Source organism: Psittacula echo (genome assembly GCF_963264785.1).
Source record: "Psittacula echo genome assembly, chromosome: 4".
NCBI lineage: Eukaryota > Metazoa > Chordata > Aves > Psittaciformes > Psittacidae > Psittacula > Psittacula echo.
Window position 1 is genome coordinate 23,906,919 of NC_137738.1, and position 16,692 is coordinate 23,923,610.

General features: G+C 42.7%; 2 protein-coding genes across 9 annotated transcripts in view; one reads left to right on the forward strand and one right to left on the reverse strand.

Moving 5' to 3' along the window:
- The window catches only part of SPAST (spastin), a 37,991-nt gene extending 32,613 nt beyond the window's left edge, over positions 1 to 5,378 (reverse strand). For 4 of the 5 annotated variants that reach the window (XM_080616744.1, XM_080616742.1, XM_080616743.1 and 1 more), the window contains exons 1-3: positions 5,278 to 5,378; positions 4,076 to 4,370; positions 3,263 to 3,980 (exon numbers count right to left, since the gene is read on the reverse strand). In XM_080616744.1, coding sequence (XP_080472870.1) covers positions 3,263 to 3,671 — 409 coding nt within the window. In that variant the 5' untranslated portion in view covers positions 3,672 to 3,980; positions 4,076 to 4,370; positions 5,278 to 5,378. Of the gene's footprint in view, positions 1 to 3,262; positions 4,371 to 5,277 lie in introns of all 5 variants that reach the window. The other variant, XM_080616741.1, reaches the window with a different exon arrangement.
- A 119-nt stretch (positions 5,379 to 5,497) lies between these two features.
- Positions 5,498 to 15,899, forward strand: DPY30 (dpy-30 histone methyltransferase complex regulatory subunit). 4 transcript variants are annotated; one of them, XM_080614668.1, is made up of 5 exons: positions 5,498 to 5,615; positions 6,081 to 6,152; positions 6,237 to 6,284; positions 7,602 to 7,744; positions 13,451 to 15,899. In XM_080614668.1, exons 2-5 carry the CDS (start codon positions 6,117 to 6,119, stop codon positions 13,488 to 13,490), a joined length of 267 nt encoding a protein of 88 aa, XP_080470794.1. In that variant the 5' UTR covers positions 5,498 to 5,615; positions 6,081 to 6,116; the 3' UTR covers positions 13,491 to 15,899. The 4 variants fall into 4 exon arrangements, with proteins under 4 accessions (XP_080470794.1, XP_080470791.1, XP_080470793.1 ...); XM_080614665.1 differs by lacking the exon at positions 13,451 to 15,899 and adding an exon at positions 11,019 to 11,313; XM_080614667.1 differs by lacking the exons at positions 5,498 to 5,615; positions 13,451 to 15,899 and adding exons at positions 5,635 to 5,883; positions 11,019 to 11,313.
- The last annotated feature ends 793 nt before the right edge of the window (positions 15,900 to 16,692 follow it).

Here is a 16,692-nt window from a genome sequence, read left to right on the forward strand (position 1 = left end):
AATTGGAAGGGACCTTTGTACCAACAACATCCTACATGGATTCTACAGCAGATACAACAATGAATACGGCTATGCCTATCCTATACTGTCTAATGCCATGACAGCAAATGACCCACTGGGGAGATATCAATACCTACTTCATATTGCTCCCCTTCTATAAGCGCTCGGCATTAATAAGATACTTGCCTGCATATGGAAACATACTTTTACAAGGTAGCTATGTCATACTAAGCATGCCTTTTCACACAAGAATACAGCACATTAGGTATTTCAATTTAAACCTGATTAGCATTAGTTGCTGCTAGTGCCAGGGGGAAAAAACACCTAGAACAAAACCTTCAGATACCATTATCCTAGTTTCACAAGAGATGATGTTTCACCGAACTATTCCTAAGTGTCAGTTATCAGTGATATGTTGCTTCTGCAATCAAATCTTTTTGATAATTTCAGTCCCAAATCTATTTTCTAGTAAACTGCAGCACCAGTAAAAAATATTTCAACACACTTCTAGAACTCACTTAAGGGTGTTTCCTTGCTCCTCTCCAGATGCAAAATCTTTTAATAACATTTGGCAAGTTACCCTGCACAGGTAATTCCCACGCTTTGCTCTTCTTACCAATGCAAATCACAGGAGCAGCACCCTCCTGCACTTGTGTACATCACACACCTTGGGAATAATCTTATTACCACCCTTTCTCCACAAGTCTCATATATCCTGACTGTTAAGGACAAAGACAGATACATTAAATCAAAGCTGAGTGCCTTTCATCTTATGTGTGGCCTTTTTTCTTTAAGCTTCTCCCCATCACCTACAGAAACTGTTTCAACTGCAATGCAACTCTAATGCTGAATCTGGCTATTAGAAATCAAATTTGAGATGATTCCAGCCACCTCTGCTATTGCCTGAATTGCTTTGTTATTCTGCAGAGCACTTGCAAACATGCCAAGGTCATCATTAAAATCTCACTTCCACATTTTAACTTGAGAAGTCTTAAAAGCACTCTACCAAAGTGCACTGTTTGCAAAAGTACCATTCTGAGTCCATGCAGGATGGTTTACTAGTTCTCAGTGATTAATACATTCAATGTCACATTCCTTGGAAGCTGTTGATTTGCTGTACTGGGTCTGGCTGGAATGGAGTTAATTTTCTTCACAGCAGCCCCTATGGCACTGTGTTTCTTATTTGCAACTAAAAGTGTTGATAAGACACCAAAGGCTGGACTATTGCTGAACAGCACAGTTAAGATTTTGTTTTCCCCTACTCTATATCCCCAGTGAATAGGCTGGGGGTGCACAAGAAGTTGGGAGGTGGCACTGGCAGGCTGAGTGACCCAAACTGGCCAAAGGGGTATTTCATATCACAATACATAATTCTCAGCAATAAAAACTTGGGTAGAGGAATAACTGGGTAAGCAATGCCTTTATATCATGTGTTTCTGATTCACCTCTTCCCTTCACTTATTGTCTTTCTGCTAAAGCACAAGTTTTCTCACTTTTGCTCTTCCTATTCTCTCCCCTGCCTCACTGAGGGGCACAAACAAGCAGCTGTGTGGGTGCTGAGCTACTGGCTAAGGTCAACCCAACACATGTGCCTTCTCACTCCCAGGAAAAGATGTTAAGCCTGATTTTGAATATACCAAATCAAGAATATTCATTTCACAAATAATTCAGAGGCAGAAAACTTACCAGAAGTGCTACCATAATTACCGAAGTACACATAGCTTCCAGAATAGCAAAACCACCACATAATTAACAGGATATTAGATGATCCAGAAACTCCAAACATCTTGCATGCTATGCCTAATATACTGTCTTCTGTTGGAAGCTATCCAAAGCTTTCTTACATATCAAATATATTCAAAGCTATGCAAGTATTCTAGCAAAAACAAATAAGCAAATAACAAATCAAGGAATTAAAGCAAGGTGAGTTCTTTCTCAGTGCAATGAATACTGCAGTTGCAGGGTTGTAACAGCTTTGCAACTGCTTGTTCTAGCAGCAAAGATATTCTTAGTAAACATATGACCTGTGCAGCTAATTCATATATGATAATTCTAAGAGTATCTACAAAGGAAGTCCATGATTAAAATCAGTATTTGAAAGCTTACCCTTCAAACCACAAAAGTGGAATGGGCACCTAATAATTTAAGACTTTGGTACTCTTCAGAGAGCAATCAACACCACAGAAGTTTTAAGCTACCTCACCTTTGTTCATGCTTTGCTCCTGCAGCCCTCAATGCTCTCACACTTTATGTCAGTTCTGAACTAACCCTGCTGCACTTGGTGAGGTTTTTCCACCCAGAGCTTATCCCTGCTACTCTCCAACAGTGCACAGCAAGACACATCCCTCACTTTTATGATGCTCTCAGCATGTAGCCCCTATTGAAGGTCTATACCTACTTTTTTAACATCCTCTTCTATAACAGCAGTTGCACTACAGCTCAACTGAAATGGTATAAAGTATTCTGATTTTTCCAGAGAATTTTAAAACACAGCATAGCATGTGCCTAAGGACTATCTTTTGGAGGTTGACAGAGTTGTGCTGCTGCATTTAGAATAAATGGCCACATCAAATGCAGTAGCAATTGCCCTGTTTGTTTGGGGTTTTGTTTGTTTTCTTTTATCCTCTAGGAAAAAAATAAACCCCTTACTCTCGTGTTTCATTTAATCAAACCCTATGAATCCTTCTTAAGGTCTTCTACTCACATCGTGGTAGTTTTCTTAAGAGCAAGCATGTCAAGCAGTTTTAGAAAAATAATTTCTCAAAACTGCCAGAATACGAATATTCCTTAAAACTCAGACGACTTCAAATGAGCAGTTTGGGGGCCGAATTTCCTTCAGACTTACCTCAACACTTTCATCATTTGTAATGACAGTACACTAAAGATGCAGCCTTATTATTCTCCCTGATGCCTTTGTTGTCCGGCTGGCTCGGTTACACTGAGAGCTAGTTACAGTCACAGCCAGGCCTCCGCACTAAAAGCTTTAAAGCTATTACAGCGAGATAGAGACCTGCGTCGCATGCGGGACACCAGCCTGCACCCCCCGGATGCGGCCGGACCCGGCTCAGGCGGCAGGGAGTGAAGCACCGTACCGCGCACAGGCGGCCGCACGGCGTTCGCCTCCGGCACAGATCCTTCGTGACCCATATTTCTTACACAAGCAGGTTTTGTTGCTCTCAACTCAAAGCGGCAACTCTGGCCCTGCCCGCCCTCCCGACACCGGCCTATCCGGCCCGCCTCCCACCGCAGCCCGCTCCCCTACCTCTCTCGTCCTCGTCGATGCGCAGCGCCATGGAGATGCACTCAAAGGCCCGCTTGTGGCAGGCCCGCACCGTCTCGGGCGCCCCGCCGGGCTCCGGCGCGTCGCTGGCTCCGGCCCTGCTGCCCTTGGCGGCCATGAGGGCGCCGCAGGAGAAGCGCTCGCAGAGCCAGGCGAAGAGCAGCCCGAGCTGGAAGGCGACGAAGCGGAGCAGGGCGAAAGCAGCGAAGAGCGGGTACGAGAAATAGTACAGGTTCCGCTTGTGGGGGGACGCCGCTGCCGCCGCCGCCCCCGCCGGCGGCACGGGGGGGGCCGGCCCGGGCGGCGAGGAAGGCGAGGGCCCGGCGGCCGGAGGCGCGGAACTGGAGCCGGCTGAGCCCTTCTTTTTCCCTCGGCCGCCCGGAGAATTCATTCACCGCCGTCGCCATAACCCGCTGCCAGGGACTGACAACAACCGGCCATGGCGGCAGTGGCGGCGACGCCCCTTTAGTTCGGCCCCAGGGGGAGGAGTGCGCAGGACGCTTCTCAGACACCGCCTGCCGTCGCCCCCAGTGCTTTTGCCGGCTCGCCGCAGCCACAATAGGAGGCGGAGACGGCGCCGCGGGGCGCCTACAACTCCCGGCGTGCCCCGCGGGCCGGGGCGGGGACCCCGGCGGGACGTAGCACCGTGTCTGTCAGCGCTGTGCCTATGCTCACGCCAAGCCCGGGGGATATCAGCACACTGAAACACAGTGGGTGGGAAGAGGATGAGCCTAATTAATTTAATAACATCAATCATTCCGACTGGCTCTGTGAGCCGTCACGCACTGCGGGTACCTGGCGTCGCTGCGGGTGTGCAGCATTGTGGGAGGCAGGTGAGCAGCGCTGGGGGGGATTTCCTCCCTCCCAGAGTCGTTCGGGGTGCGCAGCAGCCGATGCCCATCCTGCCGCCCTGTCGGATCGCCCTCGGGACCATGGCAGTGGGTTCTCCGGTGCTTTGACCGCTCCACGTCTGCATAGCTGCAGTGACAGACTGCCCACGACCTGCGCCTGGGGCCGCACTGAACCCTCCCTCCGCACTGCGATCTTCCTCTCCTTTCATTTTCGGTTGTTTTGTCACACACCCGCCGCTCTGCAAATAAAATACTCAGAGCTACTGTTAACGTCATGACAGATCACTCTCTTCTACACCCCAGGAGGGCCAACAGAAGCCAGACTGACCCAGAGTATGAGTTCATAACTCGGTGCACCAGCGAGCTGCTTTCCCGTTTATAGCAGGAAATTGGGGCTGCTGGGGGTATTAAAAGGATAGACCAAATTGAAATCACTACCGTCCCCGATGTGTTACTGTTTTCCCCTAAGTTACTATAAAAACACTGTTCGATTACTTTTCTTGTTTGTGCCACACAGCTGCTTCTAGTTCAGAAAGTTCCTCCAGTAATGGGTATTATCTCTATTTAAACTGAGAGTTACTTTAACAGAACCAAGTATTAGTTTTCTTAGTCCTTATTGTATAAAATACATAATTTTATTAATACATAAAAACCATAAACATACAACTATTCATGACCTAGACTCAGTAAACTTACCAGTGGAAAAAAAAAAATTAAAAAGGCAAGAAGTTTCATTATTTTTCATCTGGAAATGACTGGAAAATAATGCAGCACCTAGTTTTTTTTTGTTTGGTTTTTTTTCTTTTTTTTTAGTTTGTTTTTAATATATCTAAGTGCCCTTTAAAAAAAAACAAAAGTTATCTCTCCTGATATAAAAATGCAGCAAATTTTGGAATAAAGAGAATTCTAGAAAGTTCAGTGTTAAAACAATGTAGCACTCAAAGATGTCTAGAAAAATAAGCTCCCTGTCAACAGACAACCTATAGCCACTATTAGCCATCTGCCAACTCTAACATCACCCCATTCCTGAGCAAAATAGAAAAGCTGGTGAAGGAGAAGGTAGTTAATAAATTAAAGGACAGACCGAATGACAACAAGAAAACAGTGACTTTCAAATAAGCCTGATTAGTTAGTCTATGCAGTTACCTTTAGATTCTAAAGGCAGAAAAATGGCTGTGTAAGCCGTGTGCCCGCAGCCGCTGCATACAATAGGAACAATACCATGACTACCTCACGCTCCCCTCAGCCCCGCTCCGGCGGCTTAAGAACCGCCGCCCGGCCGGCACCGCCCAGCTTCCCGCTTCCGCGTGCCCGCCCGCCAATGGGGAGAGCGGCTTGAGGGGCGCAGGCGCAGTGTGTAGGGGGTCTGCGCCAGCGGCGCGACTTCTTCGCTTACGTCAAAACACTTTACGACGCCGTGCGTGGTGGCGGTGGTTGCTGCGGGAAGGCTCTTGCTGCCCACCGAGCCCCGGGCCCACAAGCGGGTGAGAGCGGGGCGGTTGGGCATTTCTGAGGCCGCGCTGTCCTCGGTGGCGCTCGCGCTGCGGCGGGGGCCAGGCCCGGCCTTGTCGGCGGCGGGTCCCGGAGCACTGACGCTCTGTGCGGCGTGCGGAGCAGGGAGGGAAGGAAGAGGGAAGAAGGCTAGGAAGAGGGAGGAAGGGTGTTCACCTTCCTGCGGACGCCCCCGACTGGGAGCTGGTCATTTCGGGGGACTCCTGTTTTAAGTGAGGAATACCGTGTTTTGTAGTCCTGGTACCGTCTTCTTCAGCCCGTGTCGCGGTTCTGTGGGTGGGAAAAACGCGTACAAGTTTGGTGGGGGGAAGGAAGCACGGAGCCACTCCGTTTGCTGTCTAGTAATTGTGCCTTAATTGCCAGCAAGCGATGCGGTATTAGTCCGCTAACACTGATCTTCATCTCAGCCTGCTGACCGGTATTTTATGGCTTTCCAGATTTCTGTGTGTCCAGCAAACTCCACTTTTCAAATCATGGAGGCAGAGCAGATCATGGAGGGACAGCCTCAGGTACTGCAGGGAATGCTTTATGTGCATAATGCTACATGTGTGAAAGGAGCTTTTCCATTTTGCTGACCTTGTGTTATTTTTCAGGTTCCAGAAAATCCCCATTCTGAATATGGCCTCACTGAAAATGTAGAGGTAACAAAGATTTTGTTGTTGTGAAGTACAGGGGAAGTCATATTCCTGATCAAGGGGAAAAATGTTGAGTCTTGAGTCTAACTTCAGCAAATATAATGTTTCCAAGAAAGTCAGATGGAAATTGAGACTACAGAGCAACATTTCTTTGCTCAACTGGCTGTTAATATGTGTTCTGTTGTGTTGCTTCCATGATACTAAATGGTACTGGCGTAAATAATGAAACCTTTAATGAGGTGGGAGTTTTTGGAAGTATCCTAGGATCATTATCTATTCCATCACTATCTATTTTATATATATATATGATTTATTGTGCCACAAAAAGCCAGGCAGACAAATTACAGGGAAGCGAATAGGAGGAGCTGATGGAATTTCTATAGAAGTATCAAAGGGAGGGATTCTTTTCATATTCACAGATTAATCCAAGCTATCTTTAATTACTTATGCTGAGAAAGAGTAAACACAATCCATTCTCTCTGTTGTTGGTAACAGAGTGGATTACAGTAATAACCCTACAATACTTCCTTAATATTTCTTATTAAAGAAGAGCCTTCAGTCTCCCTCCATTATCAGCTTTTTGCTAAGCTTTTGCAGAAACCTTCTCTTAAACATCCTTTGTGACTCATCCCCCTGCTTGTTTGTTGGCTTCAACTTCTGCTACAGAACTTTAACACATTGGATATGTTGGTCCCATATTGGTAGATATGCTTATGCTCCCTTGAATACATTTGGTTTACTAGCAGTAGTAGGGTACCCTTTTTTAACTGCAGTTAATGGTGTAAGATGATTCGGCACTTTTTGACCAAAAGCATTTTCGAAGCATTTTGCATACGTTTTCTTCAAAGGGTCCATCTATACTTTTAATAAAGCACGGTCTTGAAACGCTTGACTTTAATAGAGTCCCCTTGGTCAGGCTCCACCTGAATTTCTCATGCTCTTAGTGTTTTGTGTTTGCAGTGCATGCACACAGGAGCCATGCAATTAAGACTGCTCTTGTTACCAGTCATTCCAGTCATTCTCGGGTGTAGAATTTAAATCTCTGAATGCAAAAACAGAAATAGAAATTATAGAGGTTGGGTATCTTCTGATTTAGAAAACTCATGACTTCCTAATGTTGTTTCATCAAAAAGTAAGAATTGAACAGAAGGCTCCTCTGGGTTAGGTTTTTACGCAAGGAAAAATATGCACTTAAATTTTCTTTAATCTTGCCAGTAACTTGCAGGAAGATGCGTACTTTGCACTCACACTTCAAAGCAGATGTGGCTGTGAACATTGCCAGTGTTCATTTCCCATCCAACTTTTTTTTTTTTTCCACTTCAGAGGATAGTAGAAAATGAGAAAATAAATGCAGAGAAAACATCGAAGCAGAAGGTGGATCTTCAGTCGTTGCCCACACGTGCCTACTTGGATCAGACAGTTGTACCTATCTTACTACAGGGACTCGCTGTGCTTGCAAAGGAGAGGTAAGATGCTTCAATGTCCCTTCTGTTGTTGGGGAAAAAAGTAGGTCTCAAACATGGGTGCTATGTCATGTTTTCAGATCTCGCACACCAGATGTGGCTTTGCTAGTTGTGAGAGTCGTTACAACAGGTTTGTGAACCTGTGAATTACTCTGACCATGCAGGATGTGTTCCTCACTTAGGTGCATATGGCATGAGAGGTTATTATTTGAATTTGTGATCTCCCAGTGAGCAATACTACTGCAAAGGTTTTGGGAGTGGGGAGGAATGTATTTTTTTAATTAATTTTATCACATAATTCACCTAATAGAAAGAAGGCAAGAAGTTGTTCTAGTTTGAGCAAGACTTTTGTAGTGTGGAATTATTAAGAGTTCTGCTTGCCTTTTAAGAGACAGACAAATTTGGCCTGATATGCATCTGTTGAAGATGAAAATGTTTTCTAAAGGATGAGGCTGGCTCTGTACTGTCAACACAGTAAGAAGCAAACTGATAATTTGTCCTCTGAGTAAAAGTTATGCTGCTGAGGTGCTCCAGATTTCTTGTCAGTAAATGTAGAAGGGTATATTTCCAAACAGCAAACAGTTTTTCATCTTACCCAAATTAATTTCAGCCTTTTGGTGTATCTAAACTACTGGCGAGTCGTACTATGTGTAGTTTCTCAGCGGTGCCGAAATAACACGATCGGAACCTGATACGGGTGACCCTAATAGCATCGTGATACCTACAGGCAGGACAACCACAGGGTCTTCACCTCAAAAAGAGTTGTGACTTTGAACTGTGTTGTACAGACAGCTAGTTAGGCAAAAGATCACCTCGGAAGGTACACCCATGTGTCCACCTGGACAGCGTGCAGATCTTCAGCTGACATCTACGGGAGCTCTGCTGCAGACTGAATGTAAAATAAAGCTTGAGGTAGATCCCACACACAGTGACAGTTTTGGATACTTGTGCTACAGGCAAACCTGGTTTTTATTTATCTTTACAGAAGGAGCTGTTCTTTATGGGGATCAATACAGGAGTGAAATTGGAATATTGATAGAAGAGTTTGGGCAGCATAGAGGAAAAAACCATAACAACATAAGTACCAAACTGTCACGGTCAAATTGGCTATTCAGTTGAGCATATGAAAAATTTCAGTGGTGAAAAAGCTAAACTACCAGCTCTGCTGTATAATCTTCTGCTTAAAATTTGACTGGAAAATAACTAATGAATGCTAAATATGTTTTCCTAAGAAATATAGATATGTTTAGGGAACAGCCCAGTACATCTGATGACTGTCTAGAATTCAGTAGAAATTACCATCCAGGATAATGAGCATATGGATAAATGACATATTTGGGAGAAGTCAAAAAAACTTCTGTCAAGTCTTGTAAGTCTCTTGAAGGAGTGAACGATCTCCTTCATTCACTCTTGCATTGAACTTCTTCATTCACTCCTTCATTGAACTCCTTCAATGAACTCCTCTATTGAAGGAGTCAGCGAGCACATGTAAACAGGAATCCAGGTGGTAAGACTGTTCAAGTTTCCAAAAGGTTTTTGACACAGTCATTCACTAAAAGCTTTTAAAGGGAATTAGTTGCTGTGGGATTAACGGAAAAACCTTTATATGGATGAGGAACTGATTGGAAGATATGAGAGAGAGTAGACAGAAATGGTGAATTTTCATGGTGGAATTGAGCTCAACACTAGAATCCTTGAAACAGTCATTTAAAGCAATTTGAAGAAGTGGCTGACAAAATTTGTTAGATACTAAGTTTTCCAGAACAGGTTTGGTTTCCTGTAGTTTTTGTTTCTTTGGGTGGTTTTGTTGTTATTTGTGGTGTTTGGAGTTTTGGTAGTTTGGTTTGGGTTTTGTTTCTTGAAGTCTGTTGATTGTAAATAATTGCAGAGGAACTTCATAAACTCAGTGTGAAACTATGGAAGACTGCTATGAAATTGAAACTATGAAATGACAAAAAGTGAAAGATTTAATACAAATAAACACAAAGTGATGCACCTAGGAGGGTAATGCTAGTGACAAAATTATTCTTCCTTCTTGTGAAAAAATAGCTTTAAACTGTCAAATATATGTATTGCTCAGTCAAAAATAAATACCAAATGGTAGGACTTAGAAATTGAATGGATAAGAACAAGCAGAATGTCACTATTTAAATTTATAATGTTCTCATATTTTTAATATTGTGTCTAAGTTACATTCCCTTGTATTCTGGTAGAATGTGAAAAAGTAAGAATGACACGGTTGTCAGAAGTATGGAATGCTGTCTGTACAGAGTGACTGAATAGATACCTAGAAAAGACACTTCTGAGAGAATATAATGGGGATCTGTTGAATCATGAATAGCACAGACATGAGTTGGGATGGATTGTTTATTATCTCTTCTGATAGAGCAATCCAATTAAGTGAAGCAGGTAGCAAATTCATAATGAACAAGGAGGTGATCCTTCACAGCTCACATAATTAAGCTATACAATTTTTTGCCTTAGGTTGAGGACATTAACATTTTATTTGGGGTCAGGGGCTAACTAGACAAAGTTGTAGAGGAATCCACCTGGACTATTACAGGTGCTAACCCAGAACTTGGTACATGGTTGGAGGCCAAAAGGATGATATGCAGAAATATCTTTGTGCAGTTCTGCATGCCCTCGCCCCCTTTTTTAATGCTCTTTACAGGCTATTTGCTCACTGCCAGGCCTTTGGCCTGACTCAGTGTGGAATAAGTAAATTTATTCTGTGGACAGGATCCAGATTATCAGGATTCATGCACTGTAGCTGGAAGAACTTTTTAAAAAAAACCTTGCAGGTGAAGGCCAGTGATCAAAACTGTTTGATATCCACCTCTTGCAAGTTACAGCACCGAGAAAACAGCTCTAATGCACAAAGCTATGCAATAACCATTTGATGAAAATGAAGCCAGAAATCACTGACATATTTTCACTTTATGCAGCACAAATTACAGAAATAGGCAAATGTGTGTAACTTCCAATGGTGTACATGCAGTATTTACACTTACAGATTGTACCGTAGTTCTAGGTATGTGGCTGTTCTAGCAAGTCAGTAACACTGAACCAGCAGTGATTAAGACTTCTGATTAAAATCTTCATCCTCAGACATAAACTGGAAGTTTACAGGGTAACTCTAGGGAGTTGGTCATCCCTACGTCAGTGTTTGTGTCTGGGAGGAGTTACGTTGCTTTTAAAGGGAAGGTAATTAGTTCTTCAGCTATTTAATTTAATCTAACAAAAAATAGTAACATTTTATTTATTTTCTTCTTTGCAGACCACCAAATCCCATTGAATTTCTAGCAGCATATCTTTTAAAAAACAAGTCACAATTTGAGGACCGAAATTAACTCCATAAAAATGAGGACAGTTTGGCTGCTAGACTGAAATGTTCATTTGCCACAGTTTGTTTTCTGCTGTAAAAATCCTTTGGAAGTTTGATGTTGTCTTTCTTAATCACACAGTTTGCTTTACCTTTTGAGTTATTTAATAAAGAACACTTTACTTTTAACTTGTTCACTTGTTTTAAACTAGTTATTAAGAGACTTTCAAAATAAAGTACAGAAACTGCACCACTGGATGAAAGTCTGAATAATTCCATAGGGCTACATCACCTGACGGTATGACACAAAGGGGAAAAATTCCTTATGGGAATCACATGGGTGGTAATGTATGTAACTTAATTTGATTTTATATAGCACTGTCTACATGCAACATGCCTAAACAGAAAGCAAACAAAAGCAGTTGAAATTTATTTTGAGGAAGTATTGATTAAGCAGAGGGGAGAGAAGTTGCTTCAGAAGACCACAAAATGGGTTTAGTTAAACTATTAGACTCAGCAGCTGAACAGCTCACCTGCAGTGTCCAATGCGGATGTGTACATTCATGAGGTGTGCTGTTCAGCATTTGTCATTGGTCTCCTGTGACTGCTGTGCTGAATTTAATTGGCAGAATAAAGTTTGAAGGGACTTACAAAGGTTCTGTAATTCAGTTCTCTCTATTGCTACCCTAGTTAGAATGTTATTTCTCTGTCCAAGATAGAATCATAGAATATCTCAAGTTGGAAGGGACATGTAAGGACATCAGGTCCTCAGGGACTACCGAAGACTAAACTGCATGACTGAGAGTGTCATAAAGACACTGCTTGAACCTTGACAGGCTTGGTGCTGTGACTAGCAAAGCTCTGAAATACGAAAGTTGTAGCTGAAGAACTGGCTAGCCCATGTTACTGGCAATGGAACAACCTAAACACAGCCCTCAGAAGCCCCATTTTTGTTTTCTGAAACTTGTAACAAGGAGCATGATTAATGTTGTTCTCTAGCGCTGAATACGGAAATCCAGATTAAGCACAGCCCAGTTTTTAACAGACTGGGAGAATAACAGTAATTTGTTTTGACGGTCACCGAAATGGTAAATTTGGCTTCTAAGAGTTGCTCAAATAATCAAAATCCTAAATTTTTATTCAGATAAACTTCAATATTGCCATTTTACCGTTCCCATCTCCATTCTGTGCTTCTTACCTAATTGCTTTAACAAAGCAGGCAGTTAAAACCTAGAAAATTAAATTCTTTGCTGCAAGGGCTGGAGATTTTTTCTCTGGGATGTTGAAGGCTGCTTGCTTTTTTTTTTTTTTTCTTTCCCAATTATGCATGAATTCACAGAGATATTAACTCTCTCATTCGACTTGTTCCTACAATGACTAAAAAATACATGCTATATTGGCTGTATATTACATGGCCCACTGCACAAGTAGTATTTTCCCTCTGTTCTCTGACATCTAGATGAATTTCCTATGGTAACATGAAGACTTTTTTGTTTTAACATGATTTTTCTCCTTTAAAAGCTTAGATATATGTATGTAAGAGTGGCCAGAAGATAGATCCTTCAGAGGAAAATATTTTTCAACTGTGCTAGGGGCTGGGATGAGATCTGGCTGTTACTCCTAGTAGGAAGGCTCTCAGTATATTAAGATGCTATGAGGGAAACATTGAATTAGTGCAGTCCAAGAACAGTAAGACTGCGGAACAAAAAAAATTTGAAGAGACCTGCAAACCCAAAACCAAGTCTAAAAAGTTCTATTTTGGAAAAGTTCCAGAAATTGCAGAATGCGATTACTAATTCTATTGCATTGTGGTGAACACATTCACCATCAAACACTGACACTTCAAAAAGACACTGAAATGATTTTAACAGTGTTTTGACTTTCTGGAATGAGTAACAACATTTCAGTGAAGACAAGGAGATACCATAAAGACTTGGTAGTGATGTTTTTATTGCTGAAGCAGCATTCCAAGGTTTCATCCATAGGTGGCAACATTGCAAGACTGTAAGAACTGTTAAATAGGTGAGGAAAAAAAGCCCAACTATCTCTGCTGCTCCTCAATTTTCATGTTGAAAATTCGTGCAAGACCATACAAAAATCCAGCAGTTCAACTATCACTCTTCTCCAGACAGAGCAGTTTCCTTACACTGCATCATCTTACCTGAATTCAGCATACAATCAGATTTCTCATCTTACAGTAACACCTGTTACAAGCTGCACAATGCTTGTAACTCCAGCTTTCTGGAGAGCTCTTGCACCAACCTAGAATCTCAAAGCATTGGTACCAGTCTTACGGTGAACTGTCCCTGCCAGCAGCAACCCACCTACTCAGCTGCTGGTGCCACTGTTTGGTACCTGGTGTCACCTGCTGTTGTCTTCCCATCTAGGCTAGTTGGAGAGAATGGAAAAGCCATGTTCACACAGTGATGACGTTAGATGTACTACAGCAGCTTTTCTGGACAGCTTCCTGCAAGAAAGTAAGTTGAAATATTACTAGCAGCAGTGAACTCACGAGCTCTAAGAAATTAATCTTTGTGATTCTTGCAAAGGCATGACAAGTCAACAAAAAAAGTGCAACCATACTCCTTTACCTGTTACATTGGCTTCACCAATTGGGATCTGCTACATAGAGAATACTCTGGAACAGGACGAAGATGGTAAGGTACTATCTGAATAATCAGATCATATCTGAATAATCCAGTTGTCCAAGTTAGGAAAGTAATGATAAAGTCCAAATTTTCAAAGTATTTAAACATTCTCCACTACAAAACAGTGAAAATTCCGTGAAAAGACTTGACAGATGCTTGCTATCCCCATTTAATCCAGAAAGAAGTACTTCTTTTCCTTAGCAAACACCAGTTCTGAGGGCTTCAAGAGAAATGTATTTCATTTTGAAGTACAAATTAAAACCCAAGTGATTTCACATTTATAAAAATGAGGAACTCATCAGTAAAATGAACAGATGGAAGGGGCTACAAATTATTAATAGATGTAGAATAAAAGCTTGAAGAAATAATTGAAAATGGCAATTCAGATGTATGACAGGCCACTGCTAAGTAGCTGAAAGCCATTATCTCTTGATTCTTTAACAATTAATTTTCAGTTTCCTCCACACTACCCTAGGTAACTGAGTCAGTATATGCTCTAAAGGGCAGTAAAATTAAGCAGAAAATAAAACAGAAAACCTGGTCAACACCACAGCACACCTTCCAAAACAAGCATTTTAGATCCAATAACCAGACACTACTATTCATTAACTGTGAAAGAATTACATATGACTCAGGCAGTATTTTGAAGTCTGCCTTTTTAAATGATTCCACAGAGAACATTATCCTTTACCTTGAAGGGGACAGTAAGAGAAGACAGTAAAAGCAATTCTGATCAAAGGGTCTTCTATCTTCATACTCTGAAGCCTGTTACCACCCAAAAAATACTGTTTGACTTGCCAAATTTATTTATTTACTTATTTTTTTTAATCTCTGATTTATCAAGGACATTCTCCAAAATCAGTACAGCTTTTGAGCTATCGATTTTCTTTTCTGAAGTGCTTTCAACTGTTGTAAACGTGGTCTGAGCTGAAGAACTTCACTCTCCTCATCAGACTTTCTAAAAATGAAGCAGCTGCTTTCTAACAAATGAAAAACGTGAAAAATTCTGACAGATATAAGCAGTTGAAACCAGTAGGCTGGAAAGGAAACACATGAGAAGAACCCCTATGCTTACCATGCTTCATAGAGTTCAGGTCTGATTTACTCTTACCACTGTACTAATTATGTAACACAATATTCTTAGCCAAGCCTTAGCTTGAGTTCCCTGCCTCCCTTGTACATCAGAGAAAAAAACAGACTGAAATAGGAGGTCTGAACAGGCAAGTGCTCCTCTTACTTCTTCTTCTACAGACAATGCAGGAGGATCTCCCAACATATCCCATGCTTCACAGCATTCAACTGAAAGCTCAGCCTAGTTTTTCAGCCTGTGGCTAGAATATTCCACATCCTGAGCACAAAGAAGCCCAGCACCAAGCACCACCATCTTCTATTTAACTAAGAGCAGCCTGCTATTCTGTTTCTGCTGCCTTGATTTTTATTATGTGAAAGCTCTTCCTCTAAATGGTAGAGAGGAATACCAGATAACTAAAAGCTATTTTAACCTCTAGTTCCCCTAAGATGTTTTCTCTAGCAGCCTCCTCTAACTCTTCCCGGTGGATTGTGGGACAATGGTGCATCAGAAACTTGAGCTGTATGTTGCGTGACCTTTCTGTAAGTATATAATCACAACGTTTATTTTTCTCCATGGAGTAAAATTTATCATCTGCTGCATTTAGTTAACTTTGTTGAGGGGTGAGCAGTAATTTTCGAAGTACCGAAGATTTTTACTGTAAAAGACTTGAGAGTTACAAATGGGTATCGCAACTGCCAATATAGTTTTATGTTAAAGCAGTAAGGCTTTATTGACAAATAGTTCTTCCAGTCAAGGCAGAGTTATAATCCATGTTAACCTTTTTCAACACACTATTTGTAAAAGAACAATGGAATAATATGAGGATAGATAGAACAGTGAAGGCTATGTTAGGCATTTTCTGGGATAGTCAGGCTCCATTTCCTCATGGCAACCCATTACAAACATTATTACTTGGAGATCCCAGTCCTTATTGCCCCTCAGCTGCACTGGGAGGCCAGTGTCATGGGTGCAGAGGAGGGGCCTCACTGATAAAAGTGACATCAGCCGCACCTCTACAGCACGAGCCTTTTTGATCTTCAAGACATACTGCAAACAATGCCTTTGTCCCTCGCATCTCCTTTGCTTAAAAAAACCCAACAAAACCACACAACTAAACTAAACCACTCTCACACACAAGCTCTGTATTTTGCGTGCATTTATAACTGGCTGAAGGGCTTTATGAAGAATTAAATCACTAAGGGGGATAAGCAGAATGTGTTTCCTGGCCTGGTCCTAATATCTTCCAGCTCACAAAGCATCATTCTGTCTTAATACTTCCATGGCTGCAACCTCCCATTGCTCCTGTTGAGGCCTCTCTCCTGGGTGGATCTCATACATGGGTGGCTAAAATTGCCCTTTCCCTTTGCCCGTTTTGTACTGGTTATGCTCTCCTTCCCAGTTCTGCTTTATTAGCTATTTTGAGCTGTGCTTGATTTCTCCATGGCAGCACCATGGAGAAATTCACCAAGCTGATTAAAAAAATAAAGAGGTGATAGGAATTAAGAGACTTCCACACAAAGGCAGCCCCCGCTGCTGGACACGGTACCGACGACATACATGAGGCACCGGAAAGGAATGTGCTAGCTGGAAAACAAGCACCTTCCACCCAGCGCGGTTCTCTCTGCCTTTGGGAAACGTACTCTGTCCCTCGAAATCCCGACCTGATCCTACAGCCCCCGCCGAGACTGGGGGAAGCCGAGGAGGCTGCACCGTACTCTCCTCACAGCAAGGGGGAAACCCCTGGCACCAGAGAGCGCCCTTTCCCTCTCGACAAAACCGACCTCCTCACCTCCTGCCACGGATGGAGAGCGGGGCAGCGACACTCCGCGCCCAGCCACGCCAGTGGGGGGCTCCCGCGGGCCTCGGGCGCTCCCTGAACCGCCACCGCCACCGCCCCCTTCACCATGCC